Source organism: Rosa chinensis, chromosome 2 (assembly GCF_002994745.2).
Source record: "Rosa chinensis cultivar Old Blush chromosome 2, RchiOBHm-V2, whole genome shotgun sequence".
In the NCBI taxonomy this organism is placed as follows: Eukaryota; Viridiplantae; Streptophyta; class Magnoliopsida; order Rosales; family Rosaceae; genus Rosa; species Rosa chinensis.
In genome coordinates this window covers 1,777,792-1,800,764 of record NC_037089.1, presented here as the reverse complement: position 1 = coordinate 1,800,764, position 22,973 = coordinate 1,777,792, and the positions used below count along the sequence as shown (strand labels likewise).

Genomic DNA, 22,973 nt, shown 5'->3' with positions numbered 1-22,973 from the left:
TAATTTTCTAAACAACATGATGCAATGCGCAAAAAAGATAGTATTATTGGTAAAATTCATTAACACTCAACTTAGTCAATTTTGGTTCATCTTTGGACTTCAAAATAATAAACATAACATCCATTGATGAATATCTAATGACGTAACATTAAACATATCCTAATAAATCTCAAAATTCATAGTAGGTAGCTCAAATCCAACATGGAAGGACGACACCTCTAACCAAAGGATCGGTACCGGCCATTAGTAATTCGATCGTGAGTCCGATGACAAGACAAGTAGTATTGTCAAATCAATCACTGAACGCTAAAATGTTATCACTTGAGCCAATTTGTGTCGAGGATGTGGCCCAAAAAAATGTCATGCACCAACTTGTTGACTATACTTTGTAATCGAAAAAAGTACTTGTTGACTATACTTGGAGAAACAAGTACTATCTGACAAATTACTAGCTATGGCTTACTTGCACCAGCTATCTCGAGCTCCATGGTTTTCGAGTTGAAGTCTTCAACCGTATTCAATTTCTTCGATCTTGCTCTCGAGCTCCATGGCAAATGGGGTCGCACCCATGTGCCATCCAGCAGAAAACGTGTTAGGTATTTTTTTATTTTTTTTTTGAAACGGGAAACGTGTTAGGTATTTAAGTAAGCCTAGTATGGGAAGGCCTACAAGTTATAACCCAAATAGAGGCAAACAGAGAGTAACATATTTCTTCCTTCCTTATACCAATAATGCAAAGAGTACTAGCTTGTGGTGGAGGACAAGTTTACATAAATTTCAAAGCCTCCGCATGCACTGTGTTATTGTTTCTATCTGCATGTGTGAACAAGACGGTGGTCGGTGGGATTCTCGATCATTTCCCAATCTGCGTACATTTCCAAGCTCTAATCTGTCGTGCATGTTCTTCTTCTTCTTTTTTGATCAATTTTTATGCATGTTCAAAGACCTGAATTATGGAGGAAATATTTGGTAAGGGAGGATCATCTTCTTCGACCTATGAATAACAATACTATTAAGCAATCGCGGTTTGAAGAATTTGAAAAAAAAAGGAAAAGGCCAGAAGAGCAAGATAAAGACGTAGGTAGCATCTTTTTCAATATATGTGAAACTCAGTCTTTATAAATTGTCTAAATTCAAACAAAATATGATTTTTTACATTGATCCGCGCTGAAGGATGGTTCTAGTTATATATTTTATGTGATGAAACTCGCATCTAATGTGGTGTCGTCCATCCTAAACTAGCCCATACCACTTTCTAACGTGAATTATATGTGCTTGACATGGTAATGCTATTTGCATTAGTTCATGAAACCCTAATGGATGGTGTAATCAAATCGATATGTATCTAATTGATTCATTAAAGAGTACCAACCTAGCATTCATATATTATATACATAGAGATATTGCATCGATCTTGCATGAGATGTTCATGCTCTTTTTGGTCCTAGCTAACTACCAATATTTAATTTTGATGCATGGTATATGTTGCTAGCATATATAAAAAACTACGTAAATTAAACTCCGTGTCCTACTATAAACCTATCCATTGGGTCCAACATTAATTTCTGTATTCATTGTCCAAATCATAACACATTTCTGGCCGGTTCTGTCCATCAAAAAAATTAACCGCTTGAGCTAGGAGAATAGGCTGTCTAGCCTGGTTAATTACTTGGGTTTTTTGCTAATAAGAATATAATTTCATCCATTTGTTAATTAACTAACTGGATGTCCAATTAGATTATAATCATTATATCTCACAATCGAAATGTACTAGAGTAGTTCCCCTATTGAATAATTCGATTATCACGATAGTACGTAATATTGTTTCATCAATTAGTCAAGAGTTTTGAATTCTTGATCGATATGTAAACACGTAATTAACATGTTAAGTTATCTTGCGATTGAAATGTACTAGAATAAAGTCTCTCTATCAAACAACTTAGTCAATTTAGTGCATGATATCTATATGCATGGTGTACGTAAATCTTGATCTATCTATTTCTTAATCGATCATGCATTAAATCATATTGGATAATCTGGTTGTAAATCAACATTGGAACCAGACATACCACCACAAAACATGTATCTAGATCAACGAAATGTTCAGCGTTGAAATCAGTGGACAATGGCGGTCCATGCCAATTTCAAACATTAGCTCAACCCTAAAAACATGTGATGTCTCACTGTCGGCTCAATCTATATGCACATATCCACCTGCATGTAATCAAATCCAACTTGATTAGTTTTCAAGTAACTTACACATTTATTAATATTCATCCCATGACTCTTTAAATCTTATAATTCGTTTCAACAATCATTTGTATTCAACAAATAACAGTCACTTTATGTCGATGAAAGACAGTCTATTCTGATTCTGAAACTTCTGAGAGGGACTAAACAAGAATTCATTCATTCTTTCTGCATTAAATTTGTAATAACTAGTTTAGACAGCACGTACAAATGAGAATAACTAAAAGGGATTAACAAATGGCAGCAGGAGTTGAGAGAATACTTTAAGAGTAATTAGTTTATAATTAACGATCATTTAAGTATATAATATAGTAGCTGGTTAGGTCATTTGACAGCAGCCCCCAATTTGAGCATTTTTCTATGACAGAAAGCACAAACAGAACTTAGCATGATCGATTATCCATTGGGATTGACTCTTGAGTTAATAATAATCTAACTAATTAACTATACTAATCAAACTAGGACACACATGTAGCTCCAGAACAGTGTCTCTAAAGTGACATCATAATTAGTGAGGTCCAGATTGGCTTTTAACTTCACTGATCGATGAGTGATTAATCATTCGAGAAAACTCTTTGGCTTTGTTCAAAAGGTGAGGTTCTGTTTTGTATTTTCCTACGAGATGAACAACGTGTTTCTGATAAACCCTAAAACCACTCCGTTACAGAAACTAAAAGCAACGGAAGGTTTCTAAACCCTAAAACCATTTCCTCACCAAAAAGAAAAGGCAACGAAAGGTTTGGCTTAGAAAGTCATCGCAAGCATAAAGTAGGTCTGTGGTTTCGACAAGGTCCCCACCGGGGATGTTTGGCTGACGGCGAAGAAACAGACATGGCTCGTGGCCTCGTGATACGGCGGTGACCGGGTGGCCAAGCTCCTCGCCACGTAGTAAAGGGTGGGGGCCGCCAGATGTGGACGTCCACGTGGAGTGGGCCTACTGGTCATCACTAGGTTGGGCAGGGCCGGCAGCCAATGGCATGCAAGAGACATGCTGCCACGTCGGGTCGGCGGTGGTTTGGCGATGTGAAACGGTGACTTTGTGTTTGCCTGTCGCCGTCAAATTAACTGTGGTTGTTGCCTGACACGTGGGCTGCTGCCCGGCCACTCTGTTTTTGAAGGGTTGAAATGGGGCAGAAATATTCGTTGATGATACTTATATCACTAGAGTCACTAGTAATGTCATATTTTTCACAAAAACATCTATTAGAATTTAACCACCATTGTTAAAAAGTATTATAGTACTATGTTGATGTCATATATGTTGGTTGCATTGCTCTCATCGTGCGACAAAATTATCACTCATTCATGTGTTGAGGAGATTATTAGCTTACACGTTGTATAAATTCATACGACTGAACAAGATTTTACATTTACTACAAGTAATTACCAAAAAATAAAAATAACAATAATTGAGTTATAATTACAAATCATCAAATTTAAAAACTAGGTATGATCTTATGGTGAAAAACTGAAAATGAGGCAATGCAATTGATTATAGTGATATTTGTAATGGATTACGACTGAAAATCCTTACTAAACAACCTAGATCAAAGAAGGAGAAGTACAACATGTTTTGGAACTTATTTAAATCAATCTATTCCAGAACCTTATTTTCACTACTCCAAAGTGGAATTTCGTGGAATTTCATTCCACTAGTACTTTAAAGTGAAATTTCTTTCCACTTACTATAGAAATGATGAAGGCCTTGTATATATATATATATATATATTTTTTTTTTCTTGAAAGGTCCCATCGCTCCCTTACTATTATGCCCTACCATATAACCCATAGGTTATTTTTCACGAGATAAATATGCACGTCATATCCATTCCTATAGACATTTGAAATGATTAATCACCCAAAGTGGAGTACCTCTCCTTGTAGTACGTAGCCATATGACTAAATAAAGTAGTCATGTATCAATATGCATTCCATTCTTCAACCTCAACCCAAAAGCAAGCTATGTAGCTTCGTTGACTAACCAAAATAATCAGACTGTCTAATCCCACAATCGAAAAGACCTACTTTGTTGCATGAAAATTGAGGCACAACATGAAAAGCTAGCTAGCTGTTATATTGTGATTGATGCATCATCCATCTGAAAAGATTGAGCAAAGACTTCCCTAACCTCTCAAATGAGCTTTAGAGTTTCTCATATTTTCCGGGAATGAAATTAAATAGCTGATATTTTAACAAATCATTGTATGTCTTTTCTAATTTGGTGTTGGTGGGATGATCCTCCACATTTTATAGTATCATATTATAATAGTAATATCAGAGATCTGCCTCAATTTATTAGTTAGTCTGTTGTTTGTTTTTTTAGGAGGTTTTGGTTTTGGTCCCCCTCTTTCACTCTTCTTCTTTGATTAATAAAATGGTGCGATAAGGAGACTTTTTCCTCTCCTATCCACAATCTTTTAGCCAAAAAAAAAAAAATCAATTGGTAAAAAGACTTCATTACTTATTTATATAACAAAATGTACCATACATACAACGACATATTCACATAATTTGACGATACGTAAATTATAAGTAGTATTTTCTCTTATCTACTTCCAACTTACACACCGTTAAATTATGTGTGCATATCATATATGCGTGTATAGTAGAACTTCCCTTTATATAAAACAAGACTTGAATTTGAAGATCGATCAAGATTCATGAAAACCCTCATTATACCCCAAAAAGATGGGACTATTGAGAAGCAAAGCAAATGCACTTTTCCCATACTTCCTATATATTATTAGGGCTTTTTTTCAAAAAAAAAAGATCGACAATGCCGGGTCCCCATAATTTTATTTCTGGTCGAATTGGGTCTCCATGATAAATTGATCCTATTAAATTAAGCTCATGTTGGAGAAGTTAACGGGGGCCTACATTCATATTTGTACTCAACTATTTAAGCAGCTAGCTAGGTACCATTTCTTCATTCACAGAGCTCCCCTACTTAAACTTAAAACCGTTGAACAGAAGGTGAGAGAAACCTGCAGAAAAAAGAGATCTTTGTTCCTGACAACATTTACTAATTCCTCCAATCCTTAGTTCCTATATATTTGTATTTAGTGCTACTAGCTAGCTTCTCCATTTTCTTTTTGATAGATCATCATAAGCTTTAGTCCAAATGAGTACTACTGCATCTCTAGCTGTCTATCTTCTTCTTCTGTCCCTGCTCCTTTCTCAGGCTCAAGGTATGTATATATATATGCACCAGTTATGTATGGTTGCAAGTATCAGATGAATCAGGATCTTGTTTTGGCATCATATACTTGTATTTGAATTCGTTCTGAAATGAGTTTCTGGCTATCTTAAATTGAAGGGATCCGATTGGAGAAAGGATTTATATCAGTCAAGCAACAGAACAAGAATATACATGTGGGTACTTTTTCTCTTTTCTTTTAGAAGTTCCTTACATTTTCTTCCCCTATATACATGGATCTAAAACTAATTAATCTAATTGTTCTTGAATATTTCAGGGGGATAGTACTGTTTTAACCCCAAAAAGCGAAAGCACTGCAGCTTCTGGTGTACTCAGCAAAGATTGTGGACGTGATGATCGCTGCTTATCATCAGGTACTACTAGCTTGAAGAAAATTAAAGTTCCTAGATCTTCTTCTTCTTCTTCTTCAGCAATATCTCCGTCCGAGAAGTCCCCATCATCACACTCGCACCACTGGTTACCAAGAATTCATGAAGATTACTGTGGACCTAGGAGACACAGATCCAAGCACCATTAGTTAATTAGATTCGATCATATATTCCTTCCTAGCTAGCTTCATAGTTAGATTAGATGTAGATAGATCCATTTCATTCTTCTCGATCTTTTTTCATTTTGTGATTCTCTAGCTATACTGCATGTTCTTCACGAGAGATCAGTTGGGTTTCATAAGATTGGAACCTCTAGCTTAATTACCATGTATTAGTCAATCTAGCTACAGAACAAAATTTGGTCCCATGCCAGCAGAACTAGTCTAACTATTGACTTGTATACTTAATTAGTACTAGTTACTACATGTTTACAAGCCTTATGATTAACTAATATATATGCTAGTGCAACTAACACACACACACACACACACTCTTCTGGAGAAGACTTTGACATAGTATTTAATTAAAAAATATATAAAGACCCATACCTAAGTGGCTTCATTTCTATTGTTGCAGGAAGCAGTAGAAAACTAATCACTGTGACATCTTCTACTACCACTACCTCCACTACCAAGGTTGGTTATTGTTCATCAATAACGAATACTGATTAACTAATTGGATCAGTACATAATTAGCTAGCTAGCAATTGAATAATTAATTCGATCTATGTATTTACAGAATGAGAAGAATATTGTTGGTAGGAACGTTGGGCATCCGAAAGCTGAGTCGTCATCAGCTACTAATTCCGATAAGCACCATGAGGAGGAGAAGGAAGAGGTTGCAGCAACCGGACACCAATACCCGGACCCCATAGACATGACCGAAATGGATTATTCTCCTGCCAGGAGAAAACCTCCGATACACAATTGATCAATATCAATATAAATCAAAACTAAGTACTACTCCTCAGAGTACTGTTAGACCAATAAATAAAGAGGATATATTAATATATAGCCAGCTAGCTAGAATTAGTATTTAAGTACTATTGGACAGCATTACAGAAATGCTGCAGAATTTAGGGTTAGGAACTTAGGAATGTATTAACTTTTGTAATCGTAAAGTATTATTCTAAAATTCTATTAGCGCTTGATTCTCATCGTTATTGCTGCTTTTAAAGTATGATTTGGAATTTTGGATCCTTCTACTGGGATTTTTCTTAAGCACTTTAAGCAATAAGAACGATTGGCAACTATATAGATAGAAATGTTGAAGTCCGGCGTGGTGTTCACTGATTGAGTAGGAATGCAGTAAGTTCGATCATGGCATTGGGCTCATGGGGATTCCGCGCCCACCATATTGATTGCAGGGTACATGTGGGCTCACATGTTCTACATGTAGGCTCACATGTTCTTTATTGGGTCAGTATCTCTAGTGGCCCATAGGAGACGTGAGACTACGGTCAACCAAACCACCATGCTCAGTAATACATTCATTTATTATTTTTTGGTGTATAACGCTATCTCATGGGATTCAAACTCACAACTTTTATTTTATAGTAATATTATCACCCTACCCTATTAAAACTTGTCAGGTCATATAAAATTAATTGAATAATTGAATATTTAAAATATAATTTTTTGATAAAACATTATGATAAATTATAATTATGTTTTATAATGCGTAACAGTTTTGTATTGAGTGGTGGTATCACCACTAAAGTATTGGTAGTAAGCAAATTTGAATCCCTATCTCATACATTGCATGTTAAATCAAATGACAAGAAACTAATAAATACTCTTAAAGCAATTAGAGGATCATGTATATACACCTTTTGTTGTTGGCAGCTGGCATGGTTGGATTCTTGAATAATTAATGAAAATTTATTAGATAAATATTAGTTAGCTACAAAATAATTCCATTAAATGGGAAAATCTAACTTATGATCATGAGCTCATATCCATGATAAATCTGAGTGGTGTGCTAATCAAATATTTTTAGAGTTATGATTTAAATAGATTGTCTATTAATGATTATCATAGATTTAATTCATTCAGGATCAATTAGCTGCTACCTAAAGATGATGATCAAGCAAGTTCTTTTACAATGTCAATCAAAAAATTTATCTCTGTTAATTAATATGACGGCCAGATAAGATATGATTGAGAGACAGAATCTGTGTATATATTTAGGATAATTTATAATCAAATTGTAATTTGATGGATGATAGGATCATGAGATCATGATTGATAATTTGTTCGGTACGCATGGAACTAATTTCCTAATTGACCTCTTGCTTTCTTACTTGGTCGTGAACTTGTGATTGTTGCATATATGATTGTTAATATACTCCACTAATAATGCAATATACGTTACCAGAGAATGAAGAAGTTAAGGGTTGTAGGACTATATATAGAGGCCAGATTCTGTACATTTTTGACACCAACAGAAGTTAGAAGCAGTAGCAGAATTACCTAGCAAGATGAAGTTTTTCACTATGCTTATGGCTTTGCTATTTCAGTCCTTTTTGTTGCAAGCCCAGGTGAGCTTACCACCACCTCCCATTCCTAGCCCTGATCCTTCCCTGGGGTTAGTACCACTAGGTGTTCCTTATTATTATAGTTATATCCCACCTCCTCCTCCCGTTGTTCTTCCATCACAGCCACAACCGCCACCATCAGGACCACCTCCCATTCCCAGCCCTGATCCTTCCCAGGGGTTAGTACCACCAGGTGTTCCTTATTATTATAGCTATATCCCACCTCCTCCTCCCGTTGTTCTTCCCCCACCCCCACCACCTCCCGTTGTTCTTCCCCCAGCGCCACAACCGCCACCATCAGGTCCTAATCCGGCTGATAGAGCTCTTTGTACTGTGCAATGTAGTGCTGATTGTGCCTCGATCTTTGGTCCATCGATACAACCCAATAAGTTTCGGCGCACCCCCAGAACTCCCCCCAGCAATCCCACAACTCCTGGCACTCCCACAACTCCCAGTACTCCCGCAGCTCCAGGCACTCCCGCAACTCCGGGCATTCCTACAACTCCTGGTACTCCCGCAGCTCCGGGCACTCCAAACACTCCTGTTACTCCCACAGCTCCTAGCACGCCTGCAACTCCGGGCACTCCAAACATTCCCAGTCCTCCCGGTTGGAAACGATTCGAAATACCAAGAGATATTCCTAAGGCGGCTTGTATACCTGTGTGTATTGGAATATGCATGAATATAAGCCCCACACCCCCACGCATGTTCTAGTCAGGTATGCTATAATTTAGTAAGACATACTCTGCACAAGTTATGGCGCTCTGCGAGTATACTGTTGACCATATATATGCAATTTCAGTGAATGATTTGTTAAAATATGTTGCAGACCAGAACAATGATGCGGACCAGAAATCATCAGTGTTCGACTTCAACAGTACTGCTACTGATGATGGAATTGGATTTCGATATTCTAATTAACTATCTGTCACATTTAAAATTAGTTTCTTATAGTCTGTTAGCTGGCAAACAATATTGTAAGCATGTAATCGGCTTGATTGCATCATGAATAAATGATTCTTATTGTCTCGTTAGTACTAAAGTTGGAGTTTAAAAAGTAGCAAAAGTACGTATCTCAACTGTGAAATATGATTAATTTCGAATTTAAATTTCAACTGGTGAAATATTATTAATTTCGAATTTAAATATTTAATTGAGCACCTGGACAAGAGAATTCTTGGGTACCTTGGTGTTTGTCATACCCTCATTTTGTTAAATATTTTGGACCATTGGATTAGTAATATATCCAATGGTTCAAAATATTTAACAAATTTGTAACTTGTTTAGCCCTTAGCCTTTCTATTTATTTTTTTTTGCCTTTTTTTTCCATTAGGGTTAAGTTGGAACAGGAAGAAGCAAATTGTTTTTTTATCTCCAGCAATATTGCACGCAGCCGCATATCAAATTTCAAAAGAATCAATGGGAAGAAGAAGATAAGAGAAAGAGGAGCTGATTTTGAGAAAGGCAGCCACATATCAAATTTCAAAAATATCAATAGAAAGAAGAAGATAAGAGAAAGATGCATGAGCTGATTTTGAGAAAGCTTGTTTTGATTTTGAGAAAGCTTGGTTTGTCAAATTTCCAAAGGTTGAAGCTTTCATTCACTCTTAGCAGCATACCTGGTGAAGCTCTACAATTGACTAGGTACGCAAATGCTTATACCGCAAAGTTGATCTCAGTTGTTACTTTTCTTTAGTCTTCATACTTTCTGATTTGAAATAGAACTCCATTTTTGCTTTTGGAGAACATTGTAAATTATTATTTATTTCTTTGCAATGGAAATTTTTGTTTGTTTACAGTTTAGATTTGAGAGACAGCTAGAGTTATTTTCTTTTGAAGTGGAGAATCTATCTTGATCTGTTACTTGAGTTTTGATCTGTTACATGCAGGCACGACGATTTAAGTTATTTGGGTAGTAAGGTATCTTACCTAGTATCAAAGACAAAGGAGGGCATTGACATTTTGAAAAATGAACTCGTTAAACTAGAGCCGGTATTGGAAGAGATTTTGAATCAACAAAAAGTAAAATCATTGTTAGTTCAAGCGGTTGTGATAACATCCTGAAAGATCCAATCAAGGTCAGAAGCAAAGGTATGCAGGGTATTGAAAGCAGCAAACGACCTAAGAACAACTGAAAATGTAGTTTGTGCAAGAACTACGGACATACAAAACCTAGATGCCAAAAGAAAAATAGGGTACGTGGCAGAATCAGTCATGTAAACCGTGATAAGAATTTCAATTCAGACAATGTACAGCAGCCTCCCAAAAAGAAACCAAAGGTTTGACGATTTAGTGAGATTGGCAGTTGGATAAACATGTATTTAGTCATCTTCTTGACAACTGTTATGAGTACGTAGTATATGTTGCAATCTTAATCTTTTCTTCCAACACCAGAGTTTGTATTGATTATTTTCATTATGAATGAAACGGTATAACTGGATCATTTTCTTGTCGTGTGAGAGTCTCACGTTATTCTTTTGAGCTTATACAATTAAGATTATGACATAGTAGGGTAGCTGGGATCTAAAATGACATAAAGATCTCTCCTCGAGATGGTCTGAACTCTGAACCTTTCACTACTCCAAATTGGTGGGCTTTCTCTTGATTAAAACTCGACATCATCAATCTTATTCAAGTCGACCTTAAAGAGATTGGGCGTCACTTGGATTCTTCCTCGAATGGATTTGCCTCATTGAGATCTTCTTTGAAGGGATTTGCCTCATTGAGATCTTCTTTGAAGGGTTTTGCTTTATTGAGATCCTCTTTGAAGGGTTTTGCTTTATTGAGATCTTCCTTGCTTGATTCTTCCTTAACTAGATACCTCCTCCTTGACAAGATTTCTCCTCCTCAAAGAGAAATTTTCTCCTTAGCAAGATTTCTCCTCCTCGAAGAGAAATTTACTCCTTAGCGAGATTTCCGCTCCTCGATGAGATACTTGCTCCTTAGCGGGATTTCCCCCTTGAACGATAGATTTCCTTATTGAGTTTTGTTTATGGGTTAATTTGGTGGTAGTCAATTTGGTACTTTTTTGCAATTCACTACCTAATGTGTAGAATCGGTTGAGGAAATTTAGACCTGTGAATTTGTAAACTTAAATTTATTATTTATAAGGACTTAAAATTAATTCCCTAAAGACTTCAATTTATAGTTTGAGGAAACTCTGTAGAAACTAAGTTTGTAGCTGACTGATTACTTAATGTTACCACTAGGGGATTGCACTCAGGTATCTTACGTATACAATGAACTCAAGTATCTTTGGTTGCGTAGTTTGTATAAGTACCAATATTTTGTTATGACAGTTTAGTGATGCAATGCCTAACACAAACACAAGATGAGTTGTAAGTTCCACAAAGAGGAGTTAAGGTACCAAGTATTTGAAATGGCTTACAATCGTCTTAGACACACAATATGGAAGTTCGCTTGCTTTTTCGGTTGGAATGAAGAACTCTCTAGCTATATGCATGAAAACTATACATACACATACATATGTGTTGTGCATTAATATCAACCTCTCATTACTTACATAATCTATAATAGAAATTTGATATACACACAGTGCGTCATGTATGTCTTATAACAAAAACTATCATTTCGCGTCTATGTAGAATATAAACTTGACATACACGTAGTGCGGCATGTATGTCTCATAAAAAAAGACCATGATTTTGCATCTATCTAGAATAGAAACTTGATATGTACGTAGTGCGGCATGTATGTCATACAAAAAACACTATGATTTTGTGTTCTATCTACAATATGAACTTGATACACATGTAGTGCGCGATGCATGTCTTATAACAAACACTATGATTCGCTAGACGCAACTACATTTTATGAGAATACAAAATACAAATATAAAGATTAATTTCAGTTTACCCCCCTGAGATTTAGGGGTGTCATCATTTCACCCCCTCTACTTTCAATTTTGAATTTTTACCCCCTAAACTTTCTAATTTCAATCAGCCGTGTCCATTTTCTACTATTCCGTCCAAATTGGACGTTAAGTTTGACTTTTGAGGGCTAAAATGGTCATTTCAACATTAAAAAAAAAATTTCTGTTTTTTAGTTTTTTTTTTTTATAGTTTTTTTTTATTATTATTATTTTATTTTTTTTTCTGTTTCTTCGTTTTATTTATTTATTTATTATTTTTTTATATTATTTTGTCTTCAACCTATGCACCACAAGTTATAATAGGTTTATAAAAACAAAAAAATACTTTAGGTAGTTGAAAGCCTCTCGCTGGTCTACGATATTTGTGACATATCTCCGATAAGTGAAGAATTAAGGATATATCCCCAATAAGTGAAGAGATATCTGTAAAAAAAATAATTTTACACTTTATTTGTAAATAAATATCTGTAAAAAATGATTTTACACAAATATTTCTTCACTTTATTGGGGATATATAGATATTTACAGATAAAGTGTAAAATCATTTTTTACAGATATTTCTTCACTTTATTGAGGATATATCATAAAATTCTTCAATTTATTGGAGATATATCACAAATATCGTAGACCAAAAATGATTTTACATAGATATTTCTTCACTTTATTGGGGATATACAGATATTTATTTACAGATAAAGTGTAAAATTATTTTTTACAAATATTTCTTCACTTTATTGGGGATATATCCTAAAATTCTTCACTTTATCAGAGATATATCACAAATATCGTAGACCAGCGAGCTGCTTTCAACCACTTAGAGTATTTATTTTGTTTTTATAAACCTATTATAACTTGTGGTGTATAGGTTGAAGACAAAAAAAAAAAAAAAAAAAATTAATTTTTTATTTTCTTTTATGTTGAAATGACCATTTTAGCCCTCAAAAGTCAAATTTAACATTCAATTTGGATGGAATAGTAGAAATTGGACACGGCTGATTGAAATTGAAAAGTTTAGGGGGTAAAAATTCAAAATTAAAAGTAGAGGGAGTGAAATGATGACACCTCTAAACTTTAGAGGGGTAAATTGAAATTAATCATTTAAGTTACAGCATCTCTAATATAAATACATCAACATTAACGGTATAAGCACCAAAATCACTCATCTCAAAAAAAAAAAAAAAGCACCAAAATCACAAACTTTTTCCGCACTTCAGATTTCAGAATAATACCCAATCAAAACTCTTGGTTTGATTACCGCGGGCTAGCTCTATCTGAATATATGCTAAACTTTTGCTATACTATTGGCCCAAAATTAACATTTTCTTCCATCTATATTGTAACCCCTAAAGCAGGGTTTTTCCATTGCTTGGGAAGAAAGTAAATAGTGCACAACACAAAAACTATTCCACATTCACAATTCACTATACCAGACAAAAACATCCCTAGAAAACTTACTCTCACTCCCATCCATAACATCCCTATATTTACCCTCCATAACATAATAATAATAATAATAATAATAATAATAAAATCTTTTAAAGGTAAAAGATTTATAATTTACAGGGTTTGTGAGACCACCAATTTTTAGTATGCCAATATTTTTCCCTCCCTGGAGTCATCATCAGCATCGTCCTTCATTCGCCACATAGTGACAGAGCCGACGACGACCCACCGCCCAAGTTGGGTCAGCAGAGCCGCCGACGACACAGACGCCGAGACCATTCTCGTCTCGGAGCTCCCAGGGCTAAAACGGCCAATTCCCCTCTTGGGCTCTGCGCCGAGACCTTAAAGTTTTGGTCTTTCTTGGCCAAGCAGGTAACTTTTTTTCATGATCGTGGTTTTTTCCGAATTGGGTTTTCCGTTTTCCGGTTCCGGCTTGATGGGTCAATCGGGTTTTCCGGTGGGTTCGGGTCTGGTGATTGGTGGGTGCTGGTCAGATATGAGTTTTGCGGTTGTGGGTTGCGAAAGTTTGAGTCTTTTTGGTGGTTTGCTTGGGTCTGAAAACCCTAGGATTTTTGGGTGTGTGAGTGAAGGGTTTCAGGGTTTGGTTCTGTGAGGTTTTGAGGGATTTGCTTGGTGGGAATTGTGAATTGAGTTGGTTCAGTTGAAAGGGTTTTGTTATTATGGGTGGAGTTTTTGGTTTTTGATTGATTGATTGATTATTGGCTTGAAGTTTGTTTAATGAAGAAAGTGTCTGCTGTTTATGATGACTTAGTGGTAATGGATTGAAATGGGTTATGGGTGCTGTCAATTGGAACTACCTATGTAGTGCTGATATACATTATAACTTATGGTTGGTTGGGATTTCGTGGAGCATGAATTTAGCTTTAGATTTCATTCACAATGTCATAGTGTTCAGTTTTGTGTTGTCTTGCATGTTTGCAGACTTGGAATTGAGTTTAGTTCTGTTAGGGCAGAATAATGAGCAAGAGTTTGTTTTTAAGTGAAATTATGTTTACAATATTGGTTTTGATTATGGAAAATTGTACAGGAGGAGAAAAAGTACAATAATTTTGATTTCTACTCTTGCCTCTTTGTAGGGATCAGTGTGAGCTGAGAAAAATGGGAAGTAATGGTGCTGAACATATTCCAATGAGTGAGCAGATGGATGGGTGTGAACCCACGATTGAGATAAAAATAAAGACATTGGATTCACAAACCTATACTCTCAAAGTGGATAAAGAGGTACACACTCTTTTGGTAGTTCTGAATACTTAAATATTTCCGATGAGGGGATGCTGGTATTAATTGGTCTGTGAAAGATTTCTAAACATTCTGTTTTCTGAACTGCAGATGCCAGTTCCTGCTTTGAAAGAACAGATTGCCTCTGTTACTGGTGTGCTATCAGAGCAACAGCGGCTAATATGCAGAGGAAAAGTTCTTAAGGATGATCAGCTTCTCTCTGCCTATCGTATCCTATTCTGTTGTTGTTTTGATTGGTAGAAATTGAAGTTTTTAGAAACCTTGTGGCTCTCTATGTTACTTAGGATGTTCTTTCCGTTTGTCTTTCCTGATATATAACTGTTCTAATATGTCACCAATTAATTTGGGATGTTAACTATTTGTGGCTATAAGTTACTGCATAAGATGGGTTTAATATCATTTTATCTAGTCAAGCTCATATGCCCCTTTCTACTTTTAAATACATTTCACTCACCAGATTTTGATGTAAAGCATTTGAAATTGTTTTCTTAACATTATTTAGATGTTGAGGATGGCCACACCTTACATTTGGTTGTCAGACAACCTATTCCACCTTCATCCGAGGGACTACTGAATCATTCAGGTTGATATACTTCATATAATGATATTCCTTAAATGTTTTCTTTAGACAAAATATTATTGACCGCATCTTCTATGGATATTGTGTTATAAGCTTTGGACATGTTAGCAAAGCTTGTTTCTCTTTTAGATCTCTTGGTTCAATTATTAAATCTCACAGCTGTTATTGGCATGCTTTCACTGTATGTAGCAACTGATCCTGCTTCTAGTACAAGCCGTGGTCGATCGAGTGTCTTCATTGAAAGTTTCAGTGTGCCTGTTCAGGGGGATGGAGTTCCACCAGATTTTAGTCGGGTAAGTGCTTAACTGAATGATTCATGTTTCCACACGTCGAATTATGTCTTATTTTGATGGTTTTCTTATTTCTGCTTGTGAGCAGTTCCTCTCTGCTGTTCTCGGCTCTGTAGGAATCCCAAGTATTGCGAGTGGCAGTGAAGGCGTTGATGTCACGGTAAACTTTAAATTTAAAATTTAGAAGCTAATCCCTATATGACTAAAAGCATGTCTGTAAATGCACACTTGACTTATTTGGGTCTGGTGGGTGCCATAGTAAAAGTATTAGCCATGACTTCTTTGCATTGTTTGATGTTAAAAGAAAAAGAGAAATTCCAATGGCCTTTTGACAATTGATAAATATTGTGTATATGCATGGATCAACATTCATATATCAGTTTTTGTTAAATTTTATGTACTTCTCTGTGCTTGCATATTAAATTTGGTATGTGGATGGTTGATATGCTGCAGGATCCTGGGACACAGAGGCCAGAAAGGACATCAGGTTTGAGCGGTTTGTTTGATTTATCCCAACTTCTATCGGAGCAAGCTACCACAAGGGCTCAATCTGATGGATCAAATGGCACTTTTGGTCACTCAGCACCATTTTCTTTGGGGAATCTGCCACCTCTGGCAAGTTTGAAATTTCAACTTTCTCAGTATATGAATCAGTTTGAAAGAAAATAAATGACTTTTTCTGCTTTATTGGCGGTCCTTTTAGGTGATTCCTGATTCGTTGAATACTTTATCTCGATATCTGAGTCATATAAGGCGCGACTTTCTGGCCATTGGTGAGTTGTCTCCATACAAGTTCTGATGATAATTTATGTTTGTTTTAACTAGGCTTCTGGTTTTCTAAAATTGCTTTCACTCATTCACTAACAGCCAGAGATGGAGGACGCAGTCAAGAAGCTATTCATAGGAATGACGAAAGTTCCAATTCCTCGTCAGGTCCCGGAATAAGACGAGAGGGGATCCCTTCACCTGCATCATTGGCAGAAGTCATTCGTACTGCTCGATTATTACTCATTGAACAAGCCGGAGAATCTCTACTTGTGCGTTCTCAAGTGTAATTGTAAATTTCCCATATATTGTCGCAAGTATATTATTTGGTCTTTTAAATTCGATAATGTGCTGGTAGCTTGATTTTATTTGTTGTCCTCATAAGTGATTTATTATATTGTTTTAGAGTAGAAGAGATAAGTGGACACCTCCATCCACCATCCCATAGTAGTCACAAGCTTACAACTCTTTGATTTTATTATGTCAAACAAAAAGACATAGTGATTTTTCATTTTATATCTTGGCAGCGACTTGCAAGCCAGTTGGAGAATCAAGCGAATGTGACGGATCCCTCAGCACGGATGAGAACCCAAGCCAGTGCATTGAGAACTGGAACTTTGTATCATAATTTAGGTGCCTGTTTACTTGAACTTGGCCGTACTATGATGACATTGCAAATGGGCCAAACACCGGTATTTTCTGAATCCAAATTTTCTTGCTAATTCATCCAAGTCCTTTTGAGTTTTAGCTGATCTATGTAACTTTTTTTGGCTCATCTCTCATACAGTCTGATGCTGTGGTTAATGCTGGACCTGCAGTTTTCATATCCCCGACTGGTCCTAACCCTATAATGGTTCAGGTAATTTTCTACAATTAAACCAGAGATTCAAATCTCTCTTCTGAAGTTCTTCTATCTGTACTGATTGAAACTGAATGATATTTGGCCAGCCTCTTCCTTTTCAATCAGGAATGAGTTTAGGTGCCATCCCCATGGGAGCTCTACAGCCTGGTTCTGGTCTACTTAATGGACTTGGTTCTGGTTTTCATCCTAGGCGTATTGATATACAGATACGAAGAGGTACCTTTTATATATTCCACGTTCTGTTTAGTTCTTGTTTGATGTAAAATATATGCCACTGTTTAAGTATTATTTACTTTAACCATTAGGTTCACCAACGACCACTGCCAATGTCAATCGAGAGGAGCATCGTGATCTTCAGCAACCTTCACAAAGAAACTCAGCACCAAGTTCAGGTGGTGAAAATCCTGCCAATCAAACACCGCCAAGTGTCTCAGATGGTTCAGCTTTGGCTGGAGATTCGGGTGTGAGGGTAGTGCCAGTCAGGACCGTAGTTGCCAGTCGCCTACCATCTGAGTCTGCTGGTAGTTCGATTGGGTTATACTATCCATTTCTCGGAAGGCTTCAACATGTAGCTTCTGGAAATGTGAACGGTGAGCGAGGATCTCAAGCATCTGGTGATCATCATCCTGCCGGCCTTCACACTGATCGGCAGTCTTCTGAAAACATTACAGATCCTGCAAGAGACGGTAATATATCCATTTTTTTCTGGCTCCCTCAATGAATGTACCCTGCAATATACTAGTTGAAGTTAATCATATCATGAGTACATAAAATGCAAATATGGTAGGCTAAATTGCTTCCCCGGGATTGATAACGGTGAAGAGCAGGCCCTGGGGTTCTTTGGTTGGGGTACCTAGTTTATAATCTTGTTGTTTGCAACAAAATGGGAAAATGGTGAAGGGAGACCAATAGGCAAAGAGATTTGAATAGTGAGTAAAAATATGTTGGACTAGTCAAGGAAGAGGAGCTGTGGTAACTTGCCACATAGGCCGCACAATCATGTTTCCAAATTTAACCCCATTAATCTAGAAGTAAAATTATGATGTGCATGCGTCATTGCTTTTATCTTATTTTTTGTACTATTAGATGCTCAAAAAAGCAACAGCAGGTTTCATCTTGTTCATAAGTTTCAAGGATCACCATGTCTTGAAATTGTTACTGTAATGTTGCAAATGGCACGTAAAAGAAATGGTTGATTTAATATACAATCATGTTTTAGAACCCTGTAAGATCAAGGTCTTACTCACTCGATTTGAATTAGTTGTTAGCTCATACAGGAACTGGATTTTAGTTTGTTTATCTCTTCTACTTTAGTTAACCAAGATGGTGAAGTAGCTATATGAGTTGAATACTTATTACTGGCTGTGTCCTGCAGGATCAACTCCCAATATAAGGCAACCAGATCCCCCCACTGGACGAAGTGTTAGTATCAGCTTTTTATCGTCTGGTGGGACCCAAAACGATCAAGAATCTGAGAGGCAGGTCCCAAGTGGTATTTTAAATTTACTTAGGGCTCTCTTTCCTGGTGGTGAAATTCACGTAGAAGATGGCAGTGTACAAGGAATGAATTCTAGTTCTGTATCAGATCAGGCAAGGACTTCTAATGGTGTCGCTGTTGCTCCAGAAGCTGAACCAAGGGTTAGCGAAGAAGGAATATTTTTGTCTAATTTACTTCATCAAGTAATGCCATTGATATCTCAAGCAGCAACTAGAGAGCCAGGTCTTGTACCTGCAGAAGCGGAAAACTCTTCTGAGCACACAATGGCCCAAGACTCTTCCACCGTGGTATGCATGTTACACCATCTATCATTTCCTGGCCTTCTATGCGTCATGTATCGCTTTGGGTTTCTAATTCAATTAACATTTTTCCCATCATGGCCAAAGGAAGAATAACATTGTATATCTTGTTTTTAAAGCTAAAATGAAATGTTATTTAATTAATAGGAGAACATGAAGTCATCATGTATTTATTTTGCAGGCGGAAAACTCCAATGTTGGGACATCGCGTCGACATAGTCAGAGTGATTGTGATGAGCCTCCTAGTTCAAAACGTCAAAAGGTGCTGTTGATGAAAATCTTATCCATTTTTTTGTTGTTTATTCTCTCTCTCTGTTTTACTGATTTGTCTAAGGTTGCCATACGCCATAGTTGTGTCTTAACTCAAATAAAAGCCTCTCACATTTTAAAGTTGATAGTGGAAGCATGCAGCATACAATTGATGATTAGAACTAAGTCATGGCTTCTTAAAATTCGGAGTGAAGGTCATTGGCATAAACTTAAACGTGTCACTTAGTGAACTTGAGTTCAAGTACTACAGTTAAAGAGTGAAGGTCAGCCTTTGTGGGAACAATATTTTTACGCTGCAGAATTAGGAATTTATAGTGATAATATTCTTGAAGTTTAAGAGTTTCTCTTGGTTTTGTGAACTGACAATATGGCTTTTAAAATGCAGAAGGAGTAGGTTACCTGGTATAAGCAGCTATCCATGGTCGTGAAACGTGATCAGTTGTCAATGTCTTGAGTTATAATCAATCCTGTGCTTCTGCCGCTGGCAAATGGTGGCAGTACTCATTGTGTCAATATCGGTCTTTTTTTTATTATCTCAAGCGAGACTGTAAAACTTATTTTGAGTTATGGATTTGCTCTCGGGACATGATTTTGAAGATATATAAATATGAGAGAGTTATTTGACTTGAAAATTATGAGTCTGAATTTCATCTTTGGTAATTCATGTGCAGTTTTGAAGTATCTTGTATATCTGCTATGCTAGATCAGCAGGTTGAAATGTGAACCATACCTGGCTGATTAAGTCTACAGAAAATCCGAGTTGGCTCCATGGTTTTGTATATTAATATAACCCGAGCCCTTAGTTGTTGTTATTGTCAGAATTTGCTTGAAACATGAAGATTAATGCTGCAGTTCTTTTGTTATATATGAGTGCAGGATGAAACAAAGTATATTACCTTCATTCCAAATAATCTCGAATATCATAACTGATATACTCCATGAAAAAAAAAAAAAAATACATTCAATCTTTCATGCGTTACACCAAAAATAGAACACTGAATTAGGGGCCTTCGAAGGTATTCTCGGGACTGGCATGTGAAAACCATTAGAAGGAAAATTCTTCTATGCACTGACAGTGTAAGTGATCCAACACTTATTAGGTGAATTCAACGCTTGATATTTATAATCAATCTTTCTTTTATTTATAACCAAAAAATGCATTTGATGTTACCGTGCTTTCTATTCATGTTGATTTAAGTGCGTCGGTGCTCCAAATCCAATCCATGTATCAACATTCATTTCGGTTTCTAAAAAGTGGCCCAAAAGTACCATCCATTCTGGCCCAAAAGAGAAAACCCGTCCAAGCCCACCCAAACCGACCCGAATTCGCGCCCTTATAAACCTATAGTAGACGCAAAAACGCAGCTGATACATCTTTAGGGTTTAGAGCTTTTTCTGCCGCCGCGCCTCCGCCGAAGCTCACCTTCATCTCTCCGATCCCGAGAAATCAATCATGGCCGAACAGGTTTGCTCTTTCTCTCTCTCTACTCCGTGGTTTCGATTTGATCCCAACCGTTAGGGTTTAGTTCTCACTAACAGTGTGATTTGGTTTCAGACCGAGAGAGCTTTTCTGAAGCAGCCCAAAGTGTTCTTGAGGTAAATTTCTCAGCGTGATCAAGATTTGGTTGTATTCAATTTGATTGTGATTTGTGTTCTTATGGAATTTTTGTGGCAATTTTAGCTCGAAGAAAACAGGCAAGGGTAAGAGACCTGGAAAGGGAGGCAACCGATACTGGAAGAGCGTCGGGCTGGGCTTCAAGACTCCCAGGGATGCCATTGAAGGTATTACACTCTCAATTTTGTTTATATATGTTGTGAAATGGAGTAGTGTGATTATGAACATGATGGTTTATTTGATTTATTTGTGCCGTTTGATCAATCTGTTTCGATTTTGGCGTCAGTGTTTGGATTGAAAGATCAGTTCTTGAATGTGTACATTCTGTTTGATGTCATGAAGTTTTGGTCTCTGTTATTGGATGGATTGAATTCTCATAGAGTTGCCGAAAGGGTCTTTAGTATTTGTTTCTCATGTCGATCTTTCTGATATTAGTCTTGATGAGAGAACCCTTGTTATATAAAATGTTGTGGTGCGATGTATAGGCAACCTCGCAGGGCATTTGTTGAACTTCTATGCAGTCAGATTCTAATTTACACTAAATGCATAAAACCTTTTACCTTCTTTTTTTCTCAGAATTTGTGTAAATCTTTTCAGATAATATATGTTAGTTTTCTCAAAAAAGAAGAAGATAATGTATGTTAGTTATAGCAGTACTTTTGGTTAGAAAATTTAGGCCAACTTGGGCAAATGTGGGGTGTATAATTTCTGTTGAGTTGAGTAATTGGATGATGAAATCTTTGTTTGCCTCAATATTCAATGTTGTTGTTCTATCCTATAATATTGGGAGCATTTAGCTGTTGCTTTGTCGTTTTTGCTGATATGAATTCAATATTTGTGGTTCTAACAGGGACTTACATTGATAAGAAATGCCCATTCACTGGAAATGTGTCTATCAGGGGTCGTATCTTAGCTGGTACTTGCCACAGTGCTAAGATGAATAAAACCATTATTGTTCGACGGAATTACCTGCATTATATCAAAAAATACCAAAGGTATGGTATTGAGGTTCATTTCTTTCTTAATTTCTACCAGTTACGTTTTCTTTGTGTTAAAGAAAAGCATGCTCTTTTATGTAATACTGAAATGTTTTCTTTTGTATGTTGCTTAAGATATGAGAAGAGGCACTCTAACATTGCTGCACACGTGTCTCCATGCTTCCGTGTGAAAGAAGGGGACCATGTTATCATCGGGCAGTGCAGGTCAAATCTCTAATTCACTATTTCTCTTGATAAATATAATCTGATACGTGTGCATGGCTCATTTTTTGTTTCTTTGTCTATGTTCAGGCCATTGTCCAAGACTAAGAGGTTCAATGTGCTGAAGGTGATTCCTGCTGGATCATCTGCTGGTGGCAAAAAGGCTTTCACTGGAATTTAAGTCTGATTCTCATGGTAGGGTGATGTTGTAGATGTTTTAGGGTGAACTGATTATAGACTTGAGAAGGCTATTAATTGTGCTGCCCGCTTTTTCCTCTTAAAACTTTGATGTATTCTTTAGATTTTGGAGTTTTGAAGATCCTCTGGTATCAAACTAGCAATGTTATCTATTTATCTAAGATCTTATAATTTGCTTCATCTATAGGTTTGACCTTTGATCTAAAATAACTGTTTTCTGCTGGAAAATTGCTTCTGTTATCTTAGTTCTCTTTGCATTATCAGTTCTTATGTATAGTCAATTTATTTTTTTGGCAATCGAGCTGTGATGAAATGGAACTCGAAGGAGTCAAACCAACCTGTTTATGCATCTTCATTGGAGGGAAAGCTTAGCTGTAGTGTAATCAGACAGAAAACAAAAAACTCTTGAAATGATGGATTCTTGAACACCA

The 22,973-nt window shown here is 36.5% G+C and overlaps 4 protein-coding genes across 4 annotated transcripts; all 4 read left to right on the top strand.

The window, feature by feature from the left end:
• Positions 1-5,172: 5,172 nt before the first annotated feature.
• On the top strand, positions 5,173-6,997 carry LOC112189920. The gene is made up of 5 exons (XM_024329301.2): positions 5,173-5,438; positions 5,567-5,622; positions 5,724-5,820; positions 6,412-6,470; positions 6,574-6,997. Exons 1-5 carry the CDS (start codon positions 5,372-5,374, stop codon positions 6,763-6,765), a joined length of 471 nt encoding a protein of 156 aa, XP_024185069.1. The 5' UTR covers positions 5,173-5,371; the 3' UTR covers positions 6,766-6,997.
• A 1,317-nt stretch (positions 6,998-8,314) lies between these two features.
• LOC112188883 (proline-rich receptor-like protein kinase PERK2) lies at positions 8,315-9,085 on the top strand. The gene has a single exon (XM_024328115.1). The coding sequence runs from the start codon at positions 8,315-8,317 to the stop codon at positions 9,083-9,085; it is 771 nt and encodes a 256-aa protein (XP_024183883.1).
• Positions 9,086-13,829: 4,744 nt separating this feature from the next.
• Positions 13,830-20,338, top strand: LOC112187661 (ubiquitin-like domain-containing protein CIP73). The gene is made up of 16 exons (XM_024326547.2): positions 13,830-14,078; positions 14,804-14,948; positions 15,057-15,174; positions 15,469-15,549; positions 15,736-15,839; positions 15,925-15,996; positions 16,290-16,451; positions 16,540-16,609; positions 16,704-16,873; positions 17,129-17,293; positions 17,389-17,460; positions 17,550-17,679; positions 17,769-18,149; positions 18,839-19,248; positions 19,442-19,522; positions 19,916-20,338. The coding sequence occupies exons 2-16, from the start codon at positions 14,826-14,828 to the stop codon at positions 19,922-19,924; spliced, it is 2,148 nt and encodes a 715-aa protein (XP_024182315.1). The 5' UTR covers positions 13,830-14,078; positions 14,804-14,825; the 3' UTR covers positions 19,925-20,338.
• A 537-nt stretch (positions 20,339-20,875) lies between these two features.
• LOC112185439 (40S ribosomal protein S11) lies at positions 20,876-22,726 on the top strand. Its single transcript, XM_024323692.2, has 6 exons — positions 20,876-20,995; positions 21,086-21,126; positions 21,212-21,312; positions 21,996-22,140; positions 22,258-22,347; positions 22,435-22,726. The coding sequence occupies exons 1-6, from the start codon at positions 20,984-20,986 to the stop codon at positions 22,523-22,525; spliced, it is 480 nt and encodes a 159-aa protein (XP_024179460.1). The 5' UTR covers positions 20,876-20,983; the 3' UTR covers positions 22,526-22,726.
• The last annotated feature ends 247 nt before the right edge of the window (positions 22,727-22,973 follow it).